We start from the raw sequence: 23,608 nt of genomic DNA on the forward strand, positions 1-23,608 counted from the left end.
GAGACCCACATACCAAGGCCACGTCCCCTCGACGCCCCGGCTGTGCCCTGCCCGGGGTCCCCCTCCGGAGACCCGGGGACGCGCCACCAAGCTCCCCCCCCCCCCCCCCGCCGCCCCCCCCCCCCCCCCGCCGCAGCGGGAGATAATACCCGGCGTTTGCCGGCATGATGAAGGTAAGCCGGGCGGGTTTGCTGCCAAAGCCCCCTCGTCCATCCTTTCGGGGGATGCGGAGTCGTAGAGGGACTTTTCTTTGGCAAACGAGGACAGCGGTAGTTTACTGATTTGTATTTACAAATTTTAATGCTCTCTCTTTTTTTTTTAATTATTATTATTATTATTTATGCTTTGCGAAGCCGATTTCTGTCCCCAAGAGACTTATTGTTTGAGGTTCAGAAGCAGGATGTGTGTGTGTGTGATTCTACCTCTTTCCATGTTCTTTCATTGCAGACAGCATGTGTCGAAAAGAAATAACGAGTCGGGAGGGAGAAGGGGGGGAAGGGAAGGTGTATAATTTCTTCGGGGGAGAGGAGGGGGATTTTTTACTTTTTATTTGTAACACGGGACTCTTAATGATTAAAAAAAAAAACAAAAACAAAAAAAACCCAACTGCAAAGGGTATGGTCTCCTGGTAGGCACCATGCTTTTTTATGCTTATGAGTTTATCATAGGTCTTATGTCTGCCATTGTACTAAAATAGACCGTGGGTAAAACCCAGTAACGTGTATTCAGAGGTTTTGAATAATTTCAGAAATAACTTTAAATAATGGAAGAGGACTTGGTGGTGGTGAACACTAATGTGAGAGATGAGCATCTGTAGGAACTATCCTTTTATAAATGTCATGTTTATGCTCTTCTGCTTAGTGAGGCTGATCTGGGGATTAAAAAGAAGTCTTCCTTGTCAAGACAAAGGGCATGGAGATAGCACGGGTGCTTTTCAATTAGATTGAGGGAACATCACAGCAACTTTATACCCTGTGTAACAGCTGCACTAAGAATAATTCTTGGGTTTTGAAGAAGGTCTGTGCTGGGCTGACTGTGGACTTCACAGCCACAGCCTGATGCCAAAGTTAACAGCTGAGGAAAAACAAGACTGAGTTATTTGCTCTCCTTGAGTAACTATAACAGATGGAATATAGGCACAAGAGGTACGTGACTGACAGGTGTCTCCCCAGCTCCTCTCTGCTGCTGATAACAAGCGTTACTCTCATCCCACCCTAGGTCTCATCAACGTTGCTCTGTCCTGGGTGGGATCAGCAGTGGTGCAGGTGTTACTGATGATGGCATGGCTTTTGTAGGAGCCTCAGGAGGCTCTGATTAGACACATTTGGACTTTCTGCAACTGGAGAGTGGCAGAGCAGCCATTGCAGAAAATTGATCTGAAACTGCTCAGGGAAAATACCCAAGCAGCTGCCCCCAGCCAGAATGCTTAGGGACGGAACGCAAGTGTGTCAAGGAGTGAGACAGGCTGTCAAGTTTTATATCCCTTTTTATGTACCTGTTGTGTGTCTAGGAAAGAGGGCACGACACTGGTCTTTGAGGTGTTATCCAGCACCTGGTGGTAATGTTCTGGCGCGCCCATGCTAAAATCAAGTAGCAGGGCAAGTCATAGACCTACCTCCTGTTTGCTCAAAGCAGTGCTGACATCTACTTGGGTTCTTGCCTGCACAAAACCTAACTTTGCTTTGTATTTTTACTGTAGAAAAGACAGCACGAAGTGATAGCTACAACACTAAAAGTACACTCTTGTCACTTGCAAGTGGTGTAGCCTTGGGCAAGTCAGTTCTGTCTGAGCCCTTTACCCTTTATTTGCTTCATCTGTTCAGACTGTAAGCTCTTCAGGGTTATAGTTGTTACTGTCTATTTGTAGAGCATTTATCAAAAGTGCAGAAAATTACCATTTGATTATTGTGATACTTATGCAAAACCCAAATAATTTGTAAAAGTATCGGTTGGCAACAGCATTATTACACCTCCTTATCCCTTCATCTTCCCCTTCATTGTTTCCTGCTTTTTTTAGTCACAACCCTCGCTTTCTCCTTGAACCGTTTCCAGCCCAACCTCAACCCTCTCTTTTTTTCTTTTTTCTTTTTTTTTTGCCTGTTTAAAGGAGTATGATGTATAAGAAATGAATTATGCCTCTAGTTTCTGCAGTCCTGCCTCGTCCACCTATTGCACTGATTGTTACTGACAGTCCTAGCACTCCTAGCAGTCATTGTGTGATCCAGTGGATATTCTGATCTTTCCCCTGGAAATTGAGTATTGAAATCTGCTGCAAAGTCACAGGTAAAAAAGAAGATTGCAAAATCATTAGGTAGCTTTAACACAGTTGATATCTTGCTAAATCAGTCCATAGGCCATATCTTTGGTTTAATCTGATAGAGGAAAATAATTCAAATGAAATTCACTGGTGATGAATTTATCCCAGGGAGGGCAATGTCAGGAAAGGAGGTAAACCAGCTCATTAATTGTGTAAGCACTCAGTTGCTCTCAATTCTTTCAGCCATTTAAAAAAAAAAAAAAAGTATTTGGTTTGGGCATGCTAAAGAATCAGAACAGACATTATTTTTGTTACTTCATTACGTTATACCACTTTCTTAAATGACTAATCATAGCTGAATGTATAGATTAGTAGTAGTTTTGAACCCAGGACCTTCAGTGTTAGAATAAAGGAGCTGGGGGTAAATTTTGTTTGGAAAATTTGCACAATTACTCTGCTTAGGCCACACACATGAGGACTGGCATCTTCATGTCACTACAGTGACATATTACGTACTTCACAGTGCTAGATAAGCTCATCAGAGACTTTATGAGCTGAAGCCACTCGGTACTGATTGTGGCTTTTGATAATAATTTGTGGCAATCCAACTGCCATGATGGCTGTAATGTAGAGATTAAATGCACAACCTTTATCTTCAATGCATGAATTTTAGTGATGCTTGGGCATAAATCAAAGCAGTATGTGACTTTAATTTGTTATTCATAATCACTTACATGCTGGCCACATGATATCTCCAATTCTTACATAGGATGAAGTGACTAGGTGGTCCCATTTACCTGGGAAACAATTTCATTACTTTATGACTTTAGACATTAAAGGGACAGGTAATATTACCTCATAAAATAGAGCACCTGTGGTAGAAGGGCAATTTTGCAAATATTACCATATGCTATTGCAGATGAAAATCCAGTGTTATGCTTATGTAAAGGCCTAATGTTGCCCTTTGGTGTGTATATGAAATGATGCAAAAGAGTTAACGTGAACTAAATGATTGAAACTATCTTTAAAATGATCAAGAAGTTTTACCCATCTGTCTTTTGTGCATCTTGGCCCATAGTTTATTACTGGTTTTACAAACTAATGTCACAGTACCCTTCCAACAGAGTTACTCATTTACTTTCTTCCCTTGAGGTCTGCAGTTTGTTCCAAGTTTTATTTTAGAGTATACCTGATGCATTAATGAAGTGCAGCATATGACTTCTCAGTAGGTACACAGCTGTTGCTAATTCAGTTTGCCTATTAGAGCATTTCACACAATACTTGATAAAAACACTCTTAGTAAGCACAGAAAAGAAATTGGTTCTCCTGGTGCATGAATAGGGTTTAATTCCACAAGGTTCTGATTGTATTAATTTCCACTAGCCTTCAGAGAGATCAGCGCCACACAAGTCCCATCCACTTGTTTAATTTTATTTAGACTGTTGTCTTAGGGGTCAGCACTTCGGTAATAAATGTTTGAATTTTGTGTTGCCCTTACTGAGAATGAGCTCTTTTTAAACTTTGACACTGAGAGGCTGAGGGAACAGGGTTTGTTCAGTCTGGAGAAGAGGAGACTTTTCGGTGACGTAATAGCAGCCTTCCAAAATGTGGAGGAAAATAAGGGAGATGGGGCCAGTCTTAGCAATGATGTACGGTCGGAGGACAAGAAACAACAGCATAAACTGAAATGAAAAAGGTTCAGACTGGATATTAGGAAAAAAGCCTCCCCGCAAGGATATTCAGGCAGTGGAACGGGTTGCCAAGAGAGGCTGTGCAGTCTCCGTCCTTGGGACCTCTCAAGACTCAACTGGATCAAAGCCTTGAGAAACCTGGTTTGAGCTCAGAGTTGACCCTGCTTTGAGCAGGGAGTTGGACTAGAGACTTCCTGAAGCACCTTCCAGCCTTGATTTTCCTATGGTCCTGGAAAAAAGCTTATGAAGTGTTTTTGTTTGTTTGGGTTTTGATTTTTGTTTTGGGGTTGGGTTTGTTTGTTTGTTTGGGTTTTTTTTAAATCCAGTCTTAGTCTTTGACACACTAGTGTGAATTAGTACATTTTTCCAGAGCTCTGCTTGCTGGGCTTTTGACAGTACAAATAACTCTGTGCAAAGATGGTCTTTAAAGACACCAGTATAGGCAGGTTTCTTTGCAGAAAGTAATTTCTTTGATGTGTCAGTATAGTAGTAATATTTTTTTCTTCTCTGTTATCTTGAGGAAGTCCAGGTGCTAAACAGAAGAATTTGAACGGTAATATCGGTGCAAGTCTCTTCACAAGAATGCTACTTTATTTGGACCCTTTGGAGTTTGTTTGTTGGGGATTTTTTTTTTTGGGGGGGGGGAGGGTGTTTTTCCCTGGGAGCCTGGTTGCTTTAATTACCTCATTAAGTAATTAATTAATTACCTCATGGCACAGTTTATCAATCCATCAATGTGTCTACCACTGAGCCAGGAAAGAGGACTATACCTCCTTCCTACTACACTCTCAACACCTTCCCTCTAAGTATTGTACTTTCTTTCCCCATCCACATCAGAGAGCCAAACTAGTACTTTTTCTCATAATCAGAATACATTCTGCTTTTGCCAGACTTTTTTTTTTTTTTTTTTTTTTTGCTTACCAGCTATTTTAAGAACAATTATTTAAACAAGGATCATTGTACCAGTAGGCACTGACCATGGGAAGGGAAGAGGTATGTCAAAACTCCTAGGGAAGTTACTAATGTCAAGGAAAAGTTAAGAGGATATCTCAGGAATTCAAACATCTTTTTCTTAAGGTTGAGGTTTTTATAACACTACTGGCTTTAAAATAAAAAAAAAAAAGCTTCTTGACGGTTTTGAAATGAATTCACAAGGTCATCTTTTTTGCTTCTTTTCAATGCAACTGACTGCAAGTAAAGCTCAATGCACTGTTAGAATTCTTACAACTTTTGAAAAGGTTCTCACTTCTGTAATATTTGATGCTAAATTTTCTAAATTGTGGATTTTTTCCTTTGATACGTGGAAAATAAAACACTGGCAAGACTATATGAAGCCCTGAAAAAAAAAGGAGACCTGTTTTGATTTTCTGGAATGTGAACTTTAAATTACTGCCTCTTAAATATAATATCTAAATATACCATACAAAATTGCATATTCTACTTTTTACAACAAAATTATTAATTCACAAGGTTTCGTACAGCTGCATATCATCATCCAGTTCATTAAAAATCACGTGAAGTCCACTTAAAATCAGCAGTAATAGTATAATTTCTGTTGATGCATGTTTTTTCTCACCCTCCAGTAAAATAAGGGAAACTCTTAATCAAAACTATATGGGGAAGAAAACTTTATCACAAATTTTAATACTTGCAGTATCCTCAACATATTTAGCAGGTTAGTTGTTAAGGTTCTCACCAGATGCATGATGCAGATAATATTTCCCTGATTTTAAAGTTTGAGGAAGGGGGTGGAGAGATTAAGTTTTTGATCCTGGATGAATAAAAGCATAATTTTTTAAATTTTTTTAATAGTATCTTTAGTTTTAAAACATTCAGATGTACCATGATAATTTCTGAGAACAGAACATCAAGACTTACTAAGATCATCAAATTATCAAGGTCACAGTCAGTGCTAGTGCTAAGGCTCAAAACTGCAGATCCTTCTGATGTCTGCCCTATACTGTGGCAGTGCCTATTTACAAACTGGAAAAGAAGCCTATCTAATTGCTAGAAAGTATTGCTTGAAGTATAGGGTGTGGAAGCTATAAAAAATGAATAGTTGTGTACTAGTGTAAAAGTGTAGTATGAGCCAAGTTTATTCCTTACACAACATGAATTAGTAGTTGTAGCACAGGGTGTTACAGCATGCAGTGGCTACACAGCCACAATTTTTGCCACAGCTGTGCAGCAGCATATATATGTGCATGCACGCAGAAAAAAAATAATCATATTGTATTCTTGTGTTCATATATTTGAGGCATTTATCCATCATGAGTATATAGTTTGGTTTTGGAGCAAGTATGGTAGTTAGATATGCTGTAACCTATTTATATGTGCGTGGGAACTAAATTGCAGGCTCTGCCTTGAACTGGATTAACTGTCTTTAGAAACAGAAGTGCAGTTTGGGAGACAAATGAAACAAAGTTTCCCATGACGGGAAGTGTTTTGTTTCTGTAACCATAAAGGAAGTCCACTGGGTTATTGGACTGGAGTTGGTTCCGTTCATTTTTGCTTCTTTCCATGTCCCTCTAAAACAGCTGTGCTTTTTTTCTGGATCTGATTTTGTGCCATGGCCCAGTCCATGGCCCAGGCTTCGTCCTCAGCATTGCACGGCGCTTTCTAGAATACAAAGACAAGTTCTGTAGTCTACGCTTTCTTCATGTTGACAAGAGTCCGTACCATTAGAATAGCTTCATTTTCTAATGTTAACCTTCGCCTTTCAACACCTTTTCAGAGATGATTTTTTGGTGTTTACAGCTTGATTCTCTTCTTGACACCCAGACACAGAAGTTCAGTAACATCAGCATTCCTTCCCGCTTCTCCATTGAGCTGAAAATGCTGCATTTACAATTGTTGCCTTTTGTATCTTCTTTTAAGTGGTTTTGCTGTAGCCAGAAATTTCTTCATCATGTCAATTGGGCAAAATATTTATTGTGATATACATATAAAATTAACTTTCTGCCCTGCCATTTCCAGGTGGACTGGATTTCAACAGTGGACAAATTGGATCCAATTCTCAACTGGTTTAAGATGCTTAAGATCAGCTTCATAAATTCAGAAATGACAGAGACATTCTAGTCAAGAGCATTGATGTTCACGTGGGTTGAAGCTGGGCAAAACCCTTGGTTCATGAAGGTGTTATAAGTCATTTGTCAATTTAGATTTATTGAGCTGAGTAGGGCTGCTTGATCATTGATATAGATGTTGGACTGTAAGAGGACAAGCCTACATTACTTGTCATGGGCCTGTTTATTATCTTCATTGCTAGTGCCATTTTTTAGTATTTCAAAGTTATCTTTTTTTCTAATAGAGACTGTGTCACTCCTGATTTGTGATGACCTTTTACCATGCTATAATTTTGGCAAGGGGCCTCTGTTTGCTTTGCGAGCTTAATGCATGCTTAATGCTGACACCTCTACAAATACCTCATCTGTGACCATACCTTTTCAAGGCCACTTTTAATGTGTTGAGTGTTATTTTGCTGTCAAATTCCCTGGGCAGAATCCAGTTTGCTCTGGGCACTGTCAACAAATGATAGGGGATTTCAGATGAAGGTCTTGTTCACGCGGTAGTTAGAAAGGACGCATAGGGTAACTTTAATGCACATTCAAAGTTATGGAGTGTTATAATGCATGATTTTTCCCTGTCTTAGAGTTGTTGCACAGTTAAATGTATACGAAGTAGGTGGAGTATCTGGTTTTGTCACTAGTTTGAAATGTTATACCTCTTTTGAGCAGACATCATCAAGAAAAGCAGCTTCTTGTGGTTGTTATCTCGGTGTTTTTCCACATTCAAGGGAGTAATGTGTGACACTGTACGGTGACACTGTAGTTGTGTTCTGCTTTTCTTGGCTTGTTAGTAAGCTTCCATGGGATTATTTACATTTACTTGGTGTGGTGAATTATGCTTACTGCCATTCCTTGCACCCACTGAAACTCAAAGACTTTAAAGCAAGAGAAGTCCCTAGTGTATTCTGAGCTGGATGTCTATCATGCACATATCTTCCATTTCTGTTGTTTGTTGTTAATTTAAACAAGAACACAAACATCATTTTAGATGCTGTATTCAAACAGGTTCCAAGGATTTTGCCTGCTGGATAGCTCTGTTCCTAGTGCCCTTTACATCAAGAGGAAAGATTCAGCTTCCTTTCTACTTTGTTGAATTGTGTCCAGTTAAATCAAATTAAGGCAGTGTTTGAACACACAGCAAAAGACACGTCACAAGGTTAGAACCCTGGCTTTGGTAAAAGTCAGGGAGAGATCTCCCATTACTTCAAACCAGTTATGCTAGGCTTACAACCCACTGGAGGTGGTGTGGGCAGGTCCTCTGCAGCCATCACCTGTGTGCCGTTATGCGAGAAGCTTGCATAGGGCATAGCTGTGAGTAGAGCGCACAACCAAAACCACATCAGTCGTTTACACTTGTTCTCCTGCCTTGAGAAGAACTGTGATGGATCTGATGGGTATGTCTGCATAAGGAAGAGGACCTATAGAATTTTTAGTTCCTGGGGAGCTGTGCACACCCTGTTCTGGCACCTGTCTGCCTCCCAGTGAATTCTCTGAAGCAGCTGTCAGCCAGTGAGAGGTATGCCGGTGAGACAATCTATGCCTAAATTTCCTGCCTGTAGAAGAGACAGGTATTTCTCCCTTCCTTCACTTAGGGGCTGTGCCTGTAGAGCCAGTATTAATTTTTAAGGCTTCCAGGTATTACAGTGAGAAGATGCATTTAAAATGTATAAATAATGAAGGTCTCAGTTCTTTATCTGGAACAAACAGTAAAATATCTGTAAGTATCATAGAAATAACCCCACCATCAGAATCCAAGAGAAAGCACAGTATTTGCAACACCTCTAGCCAAAACCTGCTGTCTTTCTGGTTTTGTTTTTGTGGTTTTTTTTCTACTCTGGCTTCCATTGCCCATTTCAAGAGACCTACTCAATCCACGGTATATCCACTGAAAGCTCAAGTCTGGGTCCCTTTGCAACACTGTGGCTGAATGTTCTGGCTGAACGTTCAGCCTGAACAAATATCTACCTGTATATGGTTCTGCCTACAAGCAAAAAGGGGGGGACTATGCTCAGCCACTTGAAAAGACCAGTCTAGCAGAGAGGCACGTTTATAAGGGGTACTCCTCTGACCAGTCAGGCAGAGTGTACCTGCTGTATTGAGCCCATCCAGATCCCCAGGTGAGATAGTCGCTGCCATGCTTTATCAGCTTCATCTGTTGAACACTTAACAGCTAAACAAACCGCCTGGGAAGATGGGAACAGGCAATAACTGTGCTAACAGCCTAACGCAATACAGAAAGTCATGTTTCTTGTGCTTTTGCACCAGTGGCATTTGATACTCGGTGATGAATTAAATAGGCCATGCAAAGTTATCAGGACTAGATGTGATATCAAGCCAGCATACGTCTGCCCTTTACAGACCAGCAACCACATGCACAGTTGCATAATGTTTTATTGTACTTCGTGTTATTCAAGAGGCAGCTGTGTAAGTTACTGTTTTATTATCTCTGGTTGGACTGTATACAGGACTTGTGGTGAAAAAAGTAACTCCTGTCTCCTCCAAAAGCTTGCTTTTTTTTTCCCCCCAGAGCTTTTGTTTTCAGTGTGTGATTCATCATTGCTCAGCGTCTTATGTAAACCTTTATTCCAGTACAAAATGGACTTAAATGGGACACGGTCTAAGCACTCTGAGAATAGTTACAAATGACCCCTTATACAGGCCAGTGATTCAGGCCTGACCCTGTGTTTCTTCTGGTTCCACTGTAGTTATGAGGGAGCTTGCAAAGAGGAGTATGTCCTTAAATACAGGTTTTCGTCTGCTAGCTCTTTTCTTTGAGCATGTCAGTTCTCATTTTGAAATCCATCACTGCATCTGCTGTGGTTTGGTTTTTGGTTTGGGTTGTTTTTTTATCTTTTTGTTTGTTTGTTTTCTCTGGGAGCCTACAATGATTTATTTCCCAACTGCAGAAGCTTTGGTCTCCTGCACTAAATTGTCTGCTTCCAGTTCTAAACCCTCAGTAACTCTTCAGACAATGATTTTGTTTGTTTCTGCTGTGTATGCATTTGTGTTGTTCACACTATCATTTGGTAATTGCACCAAGCCGCTTGCCTTGGTCATCAGCTGCAGGATGTGTGTGTAGTTTCCACCATGAGGGAATATCACAAATAAATTGTAAGCTATATTTTATGCATCTTTAAATCAGATCTGTACTTTAACTGTACAGCTGTTTCAGGAAAAAAAAAAAAAAACCAAAAAACCAAAACAACAAAACCCCAAACAAACCAAAACCAGGTAGTATAACTGAATCCCTGAGGAAAATAAGCAGAATAATTTTTATTGTGCTTAGGCTCATCTTTTCTGGTATAAGAGTGCAGTTAATAATGCATCCCATGTCTCTGGTTAACTTCACTACAAAGTCTTATAATGTTAATTTAGTACCTGGCATTATAGAATACATAAGTACAAAGAAATGTTAGAGAAAACATAATGAACACGAGCTTCCTTGTAGTTAACAGCAAAGCCTTTTTACAGTGGTAGGGGCACGTATGTAATGGCATTTATACCCTTTCTCAGTGCCAGTTTGATGTAAAAGATCCCATATCAATGAGAACTGGGCCTAAACGCAATAAAACCATGGTGACTTTCAGAATTCATTTAATTTGTTTGAGTAATAACTTGTAACACATGTCCATAAGACATTATCTAGTTAGAAAACGGGCAGATGAATTTATAGGACAACCAGATCCAGCTGGTTGCTTTAACACGGTTTTATTTATGCCATTCTAGCAAACAATACACTTGTTAAAAACCTAATTAATGCTAGAGCAGACAAACAAACCAACAAAAGAGGCACTTAGAGGCACTGTTCATAGGAGTTAGAAATGCAAGAGCTCTGTTAGGTCATCTGCCTATTCCCCTAATAGTACCAGGCTGTTTTCCGTAATCAGAAGGGAAGAGTTGGTGAACTGAGCAAGAGGATAGAGGCAGAGGAAATGGCACTGGGGAGTGACAGAACAACAAGAAGGTCATAGGAAGGAAAACAAACAAGAACAGTATGAGCAGTGGGCTTAGAAATCAAGGTTAAAGCACGTTGCATCTAGAGGTCATTTGCAGAGATGAGTTCTTTAGAGTACTTGTCTATTTCTGTAAAGAAAATAGGAAGCGGTATCGTATGGTTGTGCAGGAAATGAATTAAGATATAACTAACTGTTGAATAAAGGGACACCACACAGAGACGTACAGCTACTTTGTGTCCTGTATTGGATGGCGCTGGTGGTAGGTTTTCGATATTTTTAAATTGGGAAGGATCACACTTCAGACTCCATGATATATGAGTGTAATTCACAGCTCATGTTGTAAATTTTCTGAAATATCTGGCAAAATAATTTTAACTTGAAGCTGAATAGATCCCTGGTCAGGTTATCTTTAGAGTTAGTTACAACAAATTAATCTATTTTCTTTTTCTGGTCAACTCTTTTCTTCTCTTTAGACTTCTTGATAATCCAGTTTGTTAAGCGCATGTTCTTCTTTTTTTCAGAAGTAGTTATCCTTCACCTTGCCTAGCCTTGCTACCTTTCAGGTGAGCTGACTCAAGCTTTCTTGTACAACGGGTTAGGCATTACTCAACTCATTCAAATATTAATTTAAGCACTGAGTCAAAAAATTGGCATTATTTCCTAGAGAAGTTTCTCGCCTGAGTGCTGACTGCAATGACTTGACTTTGGTAACATTGTCCTGCATTTATTTCATCTTGTGAAATGAACTTGGTCTATTTTTAGAGTTGTGATATAGCTATAAATGTTACCAAATGTGAATCTTGGGTGGACTAGATGACTATTTCCATTTCTTTATGTTCTCTCTTTTAAGGTTTTTCTAACCAATAAGTTGCGCTCATATAATCTGAATTGTCTTTTATTTAAACATAATAAAAATGGTGATACTTGTTTTAAGTGGAGCATATTTCAGTTCTATTCAAAATACTTAAATTGCTTTAAAATAAACTAAATAAACGGTTCAAGCCAGAAGATAAGTGCCTGCACAGTCTTTTGGACTAATTTAATGATAATCTATTTAAATTCAACCTTACTTTATGCAATGCAGCTTTCTTAGATAAAGAACTCTTGTATGTTTTAAGCCTTGATGCTTTCACTCTGATGCAAAATTATCATTAAATAATGTGGAAGCTTTCTTTTTCTGCTATACTGGCTGCCTTGTCTTTTTCTCTATTGTATACTGTTATTACACTGCCTTATTACTCTTTAGCCACCATTAGTGCCAGCTCTAGGTTGAACAAGCAGCCACAGTAAGGTGATAATGCCCAGCTATCAATGCATCAGGGCAGATATATGTTAGGTAAGAGTAGTCTTAAATAAATGTATTGGAAGTGCAGAAATCAACACAAATGAGAATTCTTGGCGAACTAAGTAAAAAACCTAAGCACTGAAACTGCATATACCGAATAATCCCTTTTTTTCCTCTGTGTGTGTGTGTGTGTTTGTTTTTTTCTGTCTCCCCCCCCTAATGCTGATCTGTGCATACATTGTGGTGTATCTTTGGAGCTGCTCTGGGATTTGTGCTGTACATACTCTTCGAATTCATTAACCAAGACTGGCAAGCCAATACATGGAGAGTGCTCCAACCTAGCAAACAAAGATATCTCAAAAAATCTCTGCTTGGCTTGATACGTGGTTAGAAATGAAATTTAAGAATTAGTCTTCTTGCTCCTTCTGTCTTGATTTTGAAAAAAAGTAGATTTAAAAGAAGTTGTGTGATAAGGTGTGCCATGCTATCATGTAAATGACCCAGCCCAGTGAACGTACTTGGTGACACTTGCACGGTAGCACATACATATGTGTATGTTCATGTTCATACATATAATATAAAGACAGTATTAAAATATTTTTATATCATGCAGCTACTCTCATGACAGCAGAGGTTAAACATGCCTTGCTGTTACATTCCATAAATGAGCTTCCTGAGTTCTGTAAGTCTTTCGTAAATGTTGTTAAATAAATATCTTTTTAGCTGATATTAAAAACAGTACTATATGACTCGACCCTACAGCAATATTCAGACTTTCTCTCTACTTGACAGCGGATGGATTTTTCTTTCTTTAAAGCTATGAACATCATTACTGTGTTTTTCATCTTTTATGTGGTGTGGCTGCCAAATTGTATTAACATTTCCTAGGGGCAGATGAAAACTGTTTTGAAGTCATGGAAGTGTTTTATATGACTGTAGCAATACACAGAAGATGTGGCATTTGTGGACGTTGGACTGTATTTTATACCTGGAACAGAAAGGCAACTCTGATTTGTATGGCTTTGAAAGCCGAGGTACCTGTCATCACACACCTGGTTTGGCTCACCTGTAGGCAGTACTATCGTATAAGTCGTGTATTGAATTTATTGATCTGCTAGATTCCTGGAATGTGCTAAGTATTCCCATTTTGTTATCATTCCAGCATAAATTAGAGCACGAAATATTTCTTGGATAACTTAGTAGCCAGAAGCACGCACAGGAAAAAGCAGTAAGACACTGTTTTAGCTTGGAGAAATGTCTCAGAAAGGAATTTCTTTACTGAAAACTGTTTTTCATATGAGTTCTGACTGAGAGGAAATTTCCACTCCATCTTTGCTGGGGCCTGGTGACTGCTCCAAGATAGTCTTGGTTTTAAGGTTCTCTGAACAACAGAAGATGGGGTTGCCTCAGTAGAAGGAACTATAAGCAGCTATAGCTGTGTACCTGTGGTGTATTTGCTTCTTTAGGTTCTCATGCTCCATGAATAGCCAACAAAGCACTGCCTACAGTTCTTTGGGCATGAAACTGGGTTTTCTGATGTTCCCTGTCACTGGTAGTACTCTAACCAAGGCACTGGTGCTGTTAATGAAGTTCTTACTGTGAGCTGTCTGTGGGCTGACTTGGGTAAGCATGCATTGGTGAAATCAAAAAGATAACTAAGGATTTGGTGAAACTGCAGATCTTGAGTTGTTTTGAAACACAGTCAATATGATTTCCTAGCTGAAAGTGTGAACCCTGTAGAAATTATTTGCAATCGATTTCTTTACTTCTACCTTCCACTAGGGAAAATTTTCTGTTCCCCGGTAGTGAGACAAGTTATCAAACAACAGGGAAAATTAAGTGAGCACAGAACTGATTAAAGGGTTAGATGTCTATGAAAAAGGGTGACAAAGCACATGGCATATAGAGGTAACTGCAATTTTTTTGAGAACTGGTGCCTTTTTTTTTATTAAATAATGTCATACACGATAGCTTGTAGAAGTGCAGTTTGCAGCTTAAATTTACAGTGATGAAACTTCTGATAATCTTCAGTTCCTATTTCATAACTGAGGACAAGACTATGGGATAATGGGGTAGCTAAAACCTAAGAACAGCAGTTTGGCAAAGGATCTGGTAGAATCACAGTTTATAGAACAGATAATCCCAAATGAGAACAAGGACATTGGTACTGCCACTGGGTCTCAAAAGCCACCAAATGTGAGGGCACAAGAAAAACTAAGGCAGACTCACGTAGTCTATAGAGTTTAGGGAGGAGATGGGCCTATTTTTGTAGCAGAAGGTCCTTTCAGCTGAAGGACGAGAGATCTGACTGCATAAACCAGGTAGATTCTCAGTTTTTAAGAAGCTGTGAGATGTAGGAGGATACCCTAAAAGATGAGCATAACTAGTGGCATGGCAAAATGGTAATAGTGAAGTTGATTGAGTGCTCTTGCAGGTCAATACTTTGGCTACAAGGTCTTATGTCCATGACAGAATAGCAGTTAGAGAAGGTGTGCCAAAGACATCAGGGAAAACCAAGAGGAATTGATTGGAGCATCCTGATGTTAAAAGATGTTGAAAATACTTATATCTAATGCAGTCAGAGGACCAAATGCAGGAGTTGAATGTTCAGGCTTGGGAAAGCTCTAGCCAAAGTGTAGGTGACAACTGCCAAGTATACAATTTCCAAAAGTGCTGGTAAGTGTTACACACACAATTGTCCTTCGCATATTGGGAGAAGACTAAGCCCCCTAAGGCTTACCTCTTCTTTATATAAGAGTTAGATTGGAAGTAAGTACTAATGTAAGGGAACACTGTTATCCAACTGAGTACATTATGATTGCTTTTGCAAATGCTGAAGTATTTACAATGATTATCATTGAGATCTTCTATAAAAGTAAAGACAGAATTACTCATCACCAGGTCTTTATTTTAGTAGTGTTTCTCAGTGATACAATGATATATAAACCCCATTTTTAAAGCAAATTTATTCTAGTGTAATGCTTTACACTTTTTTCTCATACAGGCTTTACAGTAATGATAAAATCAATGTGAAATTTCATTATTTTTGAAGGAAAACTTTGAAATACTGTCCTATTCCCAATTTAGAAAAAGCAGGTACATATACCATAAAGAAAATGTTGTTAGCTCTACCCTATGACATGGGAAATACTGTCACGCTTGAGTAATTGCATAGCAACTTGATACAGACTTGAGTGAGTTTTGAGAAGACATTGACCCAGTGGCTCAGACGTGTCTTTAGGATAACATCAGTGTTTCAATGGATGCAGTTTTAAATCTACTATGCTATTAAACACAAAGGGCAAATTTATGCTTGGCATATCTCCCTTGGCAATGTTGGCACTAAACTAGGGAGTAATTTTCCCTATTGCATTTAACAACATGTTTCAGATTTAAAAGCCATGGAGCCATTAAAATATGACTCCATCAATTAGAAAGTAATTGTGGTATATCTTTCTAGTGCTGAGGGATTAACTCAATTTAATCTCAGTGCGGTTAACAAAGGCAGTTAGCTACTTGCTTTAAATATGAGTTAAATCTGTAAAACATAATGACTTCATGGAGAACAGGATTGGCCCCATGGCAGTTGCCCAAAAAATGGGCTGTTGACTTCATTGAGTTCAGTGGGAACCTTGAACTGAATGGCAACGTGATGAAGCCTCTCAGGGCTGTTGCTGTAGGTGGTCCGCACTTGAAATTCACATACATGTTTTGTATCTTTTTAAAGATCATGAAAGAGATAATTAAACTGTATCCAGCTTCAGACCTCTCTGTGTTGATGCCAACATTTGCTTTAGGGCAACTTCATAAAGCAGAGATGGGAAGAAACTGAAACATAATGGCTGAATATTTGTCAGTATTTGCTGTCACCAGTAATTATTATCAGAAAATCCAACTCTGCCAACTAGATATTAGACAAAACCCAGCACTGGAGCTTGAGCTGCTTTAGAAATTCTTGCTCCACAGCTGGTAGTTACTGTCCTGTTAGCTGGTAAGCAGCACGTTCTCCATCCTAATTCACAGCAGCGTGAAGAAAAATCAGTTGGCTTAATTAATTTCACAGAATCACAGAATGGTCAGGGTTGGAAGGGACCTCTGGAGATCACCCAGTCCAACCCCCCTGCCAGAGCAGGGTCACCTACAACAGGTTGCACAGGACAGCATCCAGGCAGGTTTTGGATGTCTCCAGAGTGGGAGACTCCACATTTGCAGAATACTTAACTATTATAAACTGGTGGTGCCATGGAGGCCTTCGGGGATTTTACCACTGAATTTGGAAGTATTTGAAGAATTACAGGCAAAGCAAGGACCTATTATACAGTGTTTAGTTTAGACTGTCCCTCAGTTTGGGCAAGGCTTTAGTCCTGCTAGGGTCTGATGCTGAATACCATTAACCAGACTCTACCAAAAAGACTTGTCTTTCTGGAGAAAAAAACCCTAAGCTTTAAGGTAAATAAAACATATTTTAATAAGGTTTTAAGGTAAAGCATATTGGTATATTGTAAAGGGATTTGGGATTTCTCTCAGCAGATCGTCCTTTAGTTTGATAGGAAGGAGCCTGTAGCTGTGATTGCATGTCTGGCTGTAGAGGGTTAGAGAAAAAAAGGAACAGAAGGGTTAAAGCTGATAGTGAGAAAAGGCAGGAGGGATGATATGGCCTCCCTGGGGCGTTAGGGGGAGGGGAGAGGAAGTGAGATCTGCTGTGGCTGGAAGTTTGCTTTTTCTTTTGTTGGTAGCAAGCCTGCTGGCTCTTAAAGGCCCACCGAAGATACCCCACCCCTCCTTTTTTTTTTTTTTTTTTAATTTTCTGGCCTAGCATATCCCCAAGATCTGGAAAAAGGGGAAAAAAAAAAATAATCCACATTATTATCCTTGCACATGTCATCCTTCACAGCCCCACAGTCATGCTTCACAGCCCCACAGTCATGTGGCCCCAGTCCTGGCCCTACAGTTCGGTACCCGCTGCAGGACTGTGGTGGCTGGTGTTTCCCTGGCACTGCCACCCACCTCTCCTAGGGTGAGGGCTGCTCCCTCCTTAGGAGCTTGGGGCAGGGATCTCACAGGCCGACCATGAAGGGTTTCCTGTGCACCTCTTTCCTTCAGCGGATTACACCCCTGATCTGGGGCTTTCCCACCTGGGCTGGGACTTCCCACCCAAGATGCAGCAAGACTGAGGGGTGGCAGCCACCAAGTGGTGAGCAGCCAGTGCAGGCTCCTGCTAGGTCCCTTTCCCCTTGCCTGTCAGCCCTAGCAACAACTTCCTTTAGTACCTCTGTCTTTCCTACAGCCACTCTGACCAGCCTGACTCTTTCACCAAGCCCACCCATTCCTGGCCTCATCTCAGCACCTTCCCTTCTGCCACCCTCTCCATCTTGCCAGTTGTGCTTCCCTTAAGCCATCTTCCTATCCATCCCCTTCATGGCTCACCCCCTGGACAGTCTTGCTCCTGGCACCTTTCTCCCTCTCCCAAACCTCTGCCCCCACTTCACCTTTCCATCTCTTTCTTGAAGGCTGCTCAGAAACAAGAAATGCTGTCAGGGCTCTATTTGTCTCCTTCACTCCATGCTGTTGGGTGTAATATGCATTTACTGGCCGCTGGCAAGGCCTAGCTAGTGCAGGAAGGTCCACAAAGATGCTGGCCTGATGCTGTGGAAACTGGGGATCTTGCTTTTAGGTAGATAGCTTGCACCTGTCTGTGTTATCCTTCTGTTGCTGAACAGAAGGATGCCTAGAACTATCACTCCTTTTCTTTCAGTCCCTTTCTAGCATGGTTAGTGGCAGAACGCTTAAGTTCAACATATAGTAGGTAATTCAAAATACTCTGATTATATATTTATATAGGTGAGCATTCCGTATCACTGCCTGCATTTAATGAAGGATTTAAAACAGTTCTTTCCCTTTTTCTTCCATTCTGCCTAGTCAGGCTTTTCTGAGAAAAGGCAAAAGTAAATCTTTAGGTGGATGCTTTAGTAGAGAAAGTGGGATCTGATGGAATTGTGTAAAAACACAATTTATTTGTTCAGCTTTGAATGAAAGACTTGTGATGTTGTCCATACCTCTCTGTGCTTTAGAGTGATAATCTAAACTAAGACGTTGCCTTTCCTATAAAGCCCTGAAATACAGTTGCACAAAATAAAGGAACTGAAGTAAAACTAAAAACCTAGAAGGTGGGTGGAAAGTTGTGCTAAGAAGTTACCGAAAAGTTGTGCTAAGAAGATACCAGAAAGTTATTGCTAAAATATTTACTGATGACAAAGTCTGAGTGGTCATTCAATATAACCTGTCCCTAAATAGAATTAATTGAATGTGCATCAACTTTTCTGCAATGTGCATTGAATTTGATTTCCTCTGTTTTTATTTCTTCTAGGGCTGTCAGAATGAGTGCACGGCTGGAGGATGTTCGGGAGAAACAGCAAAGCATGTGACTGAATCTTTCAAGGTATATTGTTTGTTAAAGGATGAGTGTCCGAAGCATTTCAGTAGATGGTGCCAGACAGCATCCATAACATGGTAGTGATTGTTGTGCAGGCATTCATAGCTACTGATGTGCTTGAAAGTCATAATTCTGTAAATAATTCTGTAAGTTGCATTTGCTGAATGTTTTCAATGTAGAAATTAAGAATGTTACAAGAAGAGCTTTAATTTATTATAGTTTCAGGTACTAGTTAAAAGATTAGTAGTCATTAAGCAAAAATTAAAACGGTATAGGTGATTTTATTTTTAACTCTTTCCTGCTTCAAAAGCAATAGAAATAAAGATTGATTCCCCCGTTATGTTTTTCCAAACAAAGTCTGTGTAACACTCTATTATTTGTTCAACTTTGGCATTATAAATGGTGTTCAAAAGTAGGTTTTTCCATCTGGTCTCAAAGTTGCAGAGCTAAGGATCTCAGAAGGACTCCAAAGCACACCACAGCTCTGGCACATTATCAGCACTGAAGGAGCAAACAGGGCTGTGATAATAAGCAGCGCTGAGCAGCTGCCAGGAACTGACATGAAATTGAATCACTCTTTTTTTCTTTTTCTTTTTTTTTCTTTTATCTTATGCTTATAACTGAACTCGGTTAAGATATCACTCTCTTCCTCTGCCTCCTTCCTGAAAGCAGTGCTAGAAACTAAGAGCTCGTTTTAAACACTGTATGGAGACAGATGTCAACTTTTAATTTTCTGTTGGAAATGTAAAGCCCATCAACATGTGCTTCTTTGAACCTCTACCTTCTGTCCTCATTGCCTTTTTTTCTGCCTCTTTTATACTTCTTTTGCCTTTATTCCTTATGTCACACGTGTAATTCTTTCTCCCCCTCTCTTTCTCTGCTTTACAATCGTTAGAAAGCCACATCTATATTTTGCAGATGTTTAAAAATAGTACCCAGAAAAAAGTGACCTCACTTGTGCCTTTTCAGCAGTTCCCTTCCTGTTAATGCTGGCTATTGTCAGCAGTACATGAGATGAAATTATAATGATACACTCTGTAACTGTGATGTTCTTCCTGATTTTTTGGGCAGTGTCACTGCTGGGCAGTCTTTTGAATTGAGCTTAAGTAGTTATTTCCCTTTTAGTTGCCAGACTTCAACCAGATACGGAAAATAAATGGTGCAGAAAATGTGTTGGTCTCCTTGATAAAGTTTATTCTGATGCTGGTCTCATTGCAAACAGCAAAGAATTCTTGAGACTCCAAGACCACATGTAGTAACATGCCATTTAATTTCTTTTTCCCCATTCTAAGCCCTTTCCAGTTCTTCTCTTCCTCATTTCTTTGCATTGTGGGTCTCTGGCAATTCTGCCCAAGAAGGAAGATTTAGGAGGACTTTTCAACTGGAAGGTCTGATTTGAAAAATGTTGACAAAACCAGGCATGCAACCAGTTTTGAAACCCCAAGAATTCACAAGTATGGAGTGCAGAGTTGTTTTGTGAATTCACCTTTGATAAATAGACAAGATAGTTCTCAGTAGATTTGTTCAGTAGAGTGGGGTGGTGTATTTAAAAACAAAAATTGCTTTACAGAGAGAAGACTCTTGTGTAATTGCACTGTACTGTTTCCTTCCACTCATTGACATAGTCTGGAAGGAAGATAGACAGAGTGGCAACAAACTCTGATAGTGTTTGGGTTGTAGGTGAACCGAGCATAAACTAAGCCAACTTAAACCAGATTTAATTATACCGACAGTCAAGCAGGTGCCTTACCAAAGCTCCAAATATTGGGTGGCACAAAGTTGGATTTAATCCAGTTTCCTTCCCATCGATATTTGTATGTCAGCCAGAATGGCACATCATTGTAGTGGAGAGTCTGTGTGAGGGGAAAAATATATTAGCAGGTGGGACAGATGGTCATAAAGGGAATAATACCAGAAAAAACAGCTGGCTTGGGCTGAAGTCTAATTTGCAAGTCCGTTCCTGCCTTATGGCTTGGTTTCTGAAGATTAGCTGCAGTTGCAAGAAAGGGGTACAGTTTTTTAGAAAATTTTGTATTGTGGTGTGTGTGTATGAAAGTTATGATGGGAATACAGATATTGATTGCAGTGCCTTGCATTATAATAATTATGTGCAGTCTCTTTAACTTCCCTGCCAAATTAACAAGAAAAAAATTTACAAAAGAAGGAAAAAATAACACCAGAAAATGACAAATAAAATAACCTGGATTCATTCTAGAGAACTTCACAAGCACTTCTGTGGAAGACAGTTCCAGTTACAATTTCAGAAACTATAACTAGTAATATTTCAAAGGAATCAAGCTGACCCATGAGGCTGACTGTGCTGAAGAAAGATGCAATTTTGTGCCAGTAACCTTAAGTAATCCAAGATTGTGGAAATGTAGAAAACAGGGTATGGTTTTGTTTTATGCTTACATAAAACATATTGCTTAAAGTGGATGCTGCCCAACGTTTGAATGCCAGATTAGCCCTCTGAAGTAATTTCTTTTTGGAATGGAGTGCTGTGTTTTTTAGGTGGGGTGAGCTGCTTTGAATTTTACTGCAATTTCTGCTGACTTGGAAAGGTGGATTCGGAGACTCCCTGTACACTGGGAGGGAAGGAATGAATGCTACCTGCAGCTTCTAGCAAGCAGTGAGCCCCCTCTGCTAGCTGCTCGCTGTTTTTGATTCTCATGGGCTTCTTTTAAGTCAATAGGTCGGAATTGGCACTTTGTTCATTTTAACTGCCACTGAACTACCTTAAATTGACTCGATTCTACAGTGATAAATCTCATTGTGACAGGTCTGTGATTTACAATATACTTAATGTATTGCATTTAGAGCTGACACATGACCAGTGATCTTGGAACTGATAAGAAACTTCGAAGGAAACAGTGATTATGCTAGAGTTTCCTGTATTGCAGAAAATGTCAAATCTCCAGGATTTATCTACTCAGCTCCTTCTACTAGAGTGAAATCTTCCTCCCTCCCTCAACTGTTGTATGCACTTACTTATATGTTTGTTTATTTAAATAACTGGCTGTGGTTTGTGACCATAACCTGAGAAGTTATACTTGGAGTTTTTGCCTATTGTCAGCATTGGATCTCTCGGAGGGGAGTGTGAAACCAGTGATGGAAAGCGCAGTCATCCTCTGTACCACTGAATGTGTTTTGGAATGTTGAATCAAGAAATACACATATCTGGTTTTGCTCTTATATATGTGTGTTTGCATTCAGTAATACCATAATACAGCACACAGTTATGTGTAAGGCACTTATGTTTATGTTTAAAAATCTGCTAATTTCTTTCATGCATTCATTCTGCTTATTGTACTGTCTCAAGATAGAATGAATGTTGTTTGGATAATATAGTGGTGTATTTCCATGTGTAACTCTAATTTGGTTTATTTTAATGTCTGCATTAGCTCTGACTTTGAATTCATAATACTTGGTCTTACGAAACTAAAGGCATCTGTCATTGTCTTTTCTTTCCCTCATGTTATCAGTCCATATCCAGAAAGATGATTTTAGTTTTTAGGTAACCTTTTTTCATGGAATACATTTTCTCTTTGAGAGACTGATACATGGAACACTTTAAGAAGGTACTACCTACTCCTTTTATGTTTCTCTGTGTTTTAATGATCTGAAGCTACGTAGAATTAGTTGGGCATCTTAATGGTGCAAAGTTCAGTTGATTTGTTTTAATTTTTAAGGGCCTATTTAGTGTACCAAAATGGTGCAGACCTTCTAGGACATACTGGCTAGTCTGCTATGCCAAAGCAGAATAAAGTAGCTGTAGTTTACAAGTGGATCTGGATTAACTTGCTAATATGAAGACTTGCGGCAGCAGAATGAGAAATGTTTAAGTGGAGTTTCTGTATCTGAATGGCTCCTTATGTTACTCTAAATAACTGTGAGTGTTCCCGCACAGTCTTCTGCAGACAGACCCAACCTCCCCAGGCTCCGAGCCAGTGGGATGTGAGCCCGTGGCAGACTGGAAGCTGTATAGGCAGGTTAGTGCAGTGCTGTGCTCAAACTAATAATCCCTGTTGAGATCTTGGGCTTGCCAGACTGATTACAGTGTTATGCTGATGTGTTTGTATGGCTTCCAGTTTGAAGCTAGCTTGTGTCTAACTTTGTGAGATGCTGGATATAGTGAATATTCTGTAACGATGTGTGTCTTAGTATTTGTTTCTTGCATTGCTCTAATGTTTTAGAGCCCAAGCTGTGACCTAGCTGACATTGTGCTGGGTATTAGCAAGTTAGAACATAAAGATTATTTCCACACTATAGGCATAATCTACAAATAAACAACCGAAATCTCTGATGGTTTTTCCACAGAATCTAAAGCTGTAGTGTATTTTACCTCTGGATGAAGTATGAAGAAACTGAAAGCTTATTTTCAGTGCAGACATTTGTGGTTCAAATTGAGAGATTGCCAATGAAAGTTTTACAGACGTTGATCTTGTTCTTGGGGGTCTCTTCACACAAATATAGTTGTTCCTTGTAATAGGACCTTTAGTTGCATGTTTTAAAATGTGTAGCCTCTGCATGAAATGATTGTGAACTTGGTTGGCTCTATGCAAAACATACTGTGCTGATTCAGGTTCTTTACCTTTTTTCACGTTCTTGACAAATCGGGGAATAGCATTAGAGATAAAGAACAGGTCTTACCCTGGAACTATTAGAATTATAAATACAGTAGTATTATAGGAGTAATCTATGTAGTGAAGATATAGGTTAGATGTTATTGCAGTATGCAGCATTTCTTGTTATATAGTGTATGTTAGAAAGAGTTGGAAAAAATCCTTTTTTTTCTGTGGAGAAAGATACGCCTATTTTCAAAACTGTTTTTCAAAGGAAAACCCGACTAAATATTGCATTTTCTATGTTTACATTACTGAAACTACAGTACTGTGATTCATTACCATGTTTATACTAA

At 39.5% G+C, this 23,608-nt stretch overlaps 1 protein-coding gene across 1 annotated transcript in view; it reads left to right on the forward strand.

Moving 5' to 3' along the window:
• Positions 1–164: 164 nt before the first annotated feature.
• BCAT1 (branched chain amino-acid transaminase 1, cytosolic) overlaps positions 165–23,608 on the forward strand; it is a 60,013-nt gene continuing 36,569 nt past the window's right edge. The window contains exons 1-2 of the mRNA XM_009879766.1: positions 165–173; positions 18,625–18,696. Coding sequence (XP_009878068.1) covers positions 165–173; positions 18,625–18,696 — 81 coding nt within the window. The remainder of the gene's footprint in view (positions 174–18,624; positions 18,697–23,608) is intronic.

Source organism: Charadrius vociferus, unplaced genomic scaffold, assembly GCF_000708025.1.
Source record: "Charadrius vociferus isolate BGI_N301 unplaced genomic scaffold, ASM70802v2 scaffold90, whole genome shotgun sequence".
Classification (NCBI taxonomy): Eukaryota; Metazoa; Chordata; class Aves; order Charadriiformes; family Charadriidae; genus Charadrius; species Charadrius vociferus.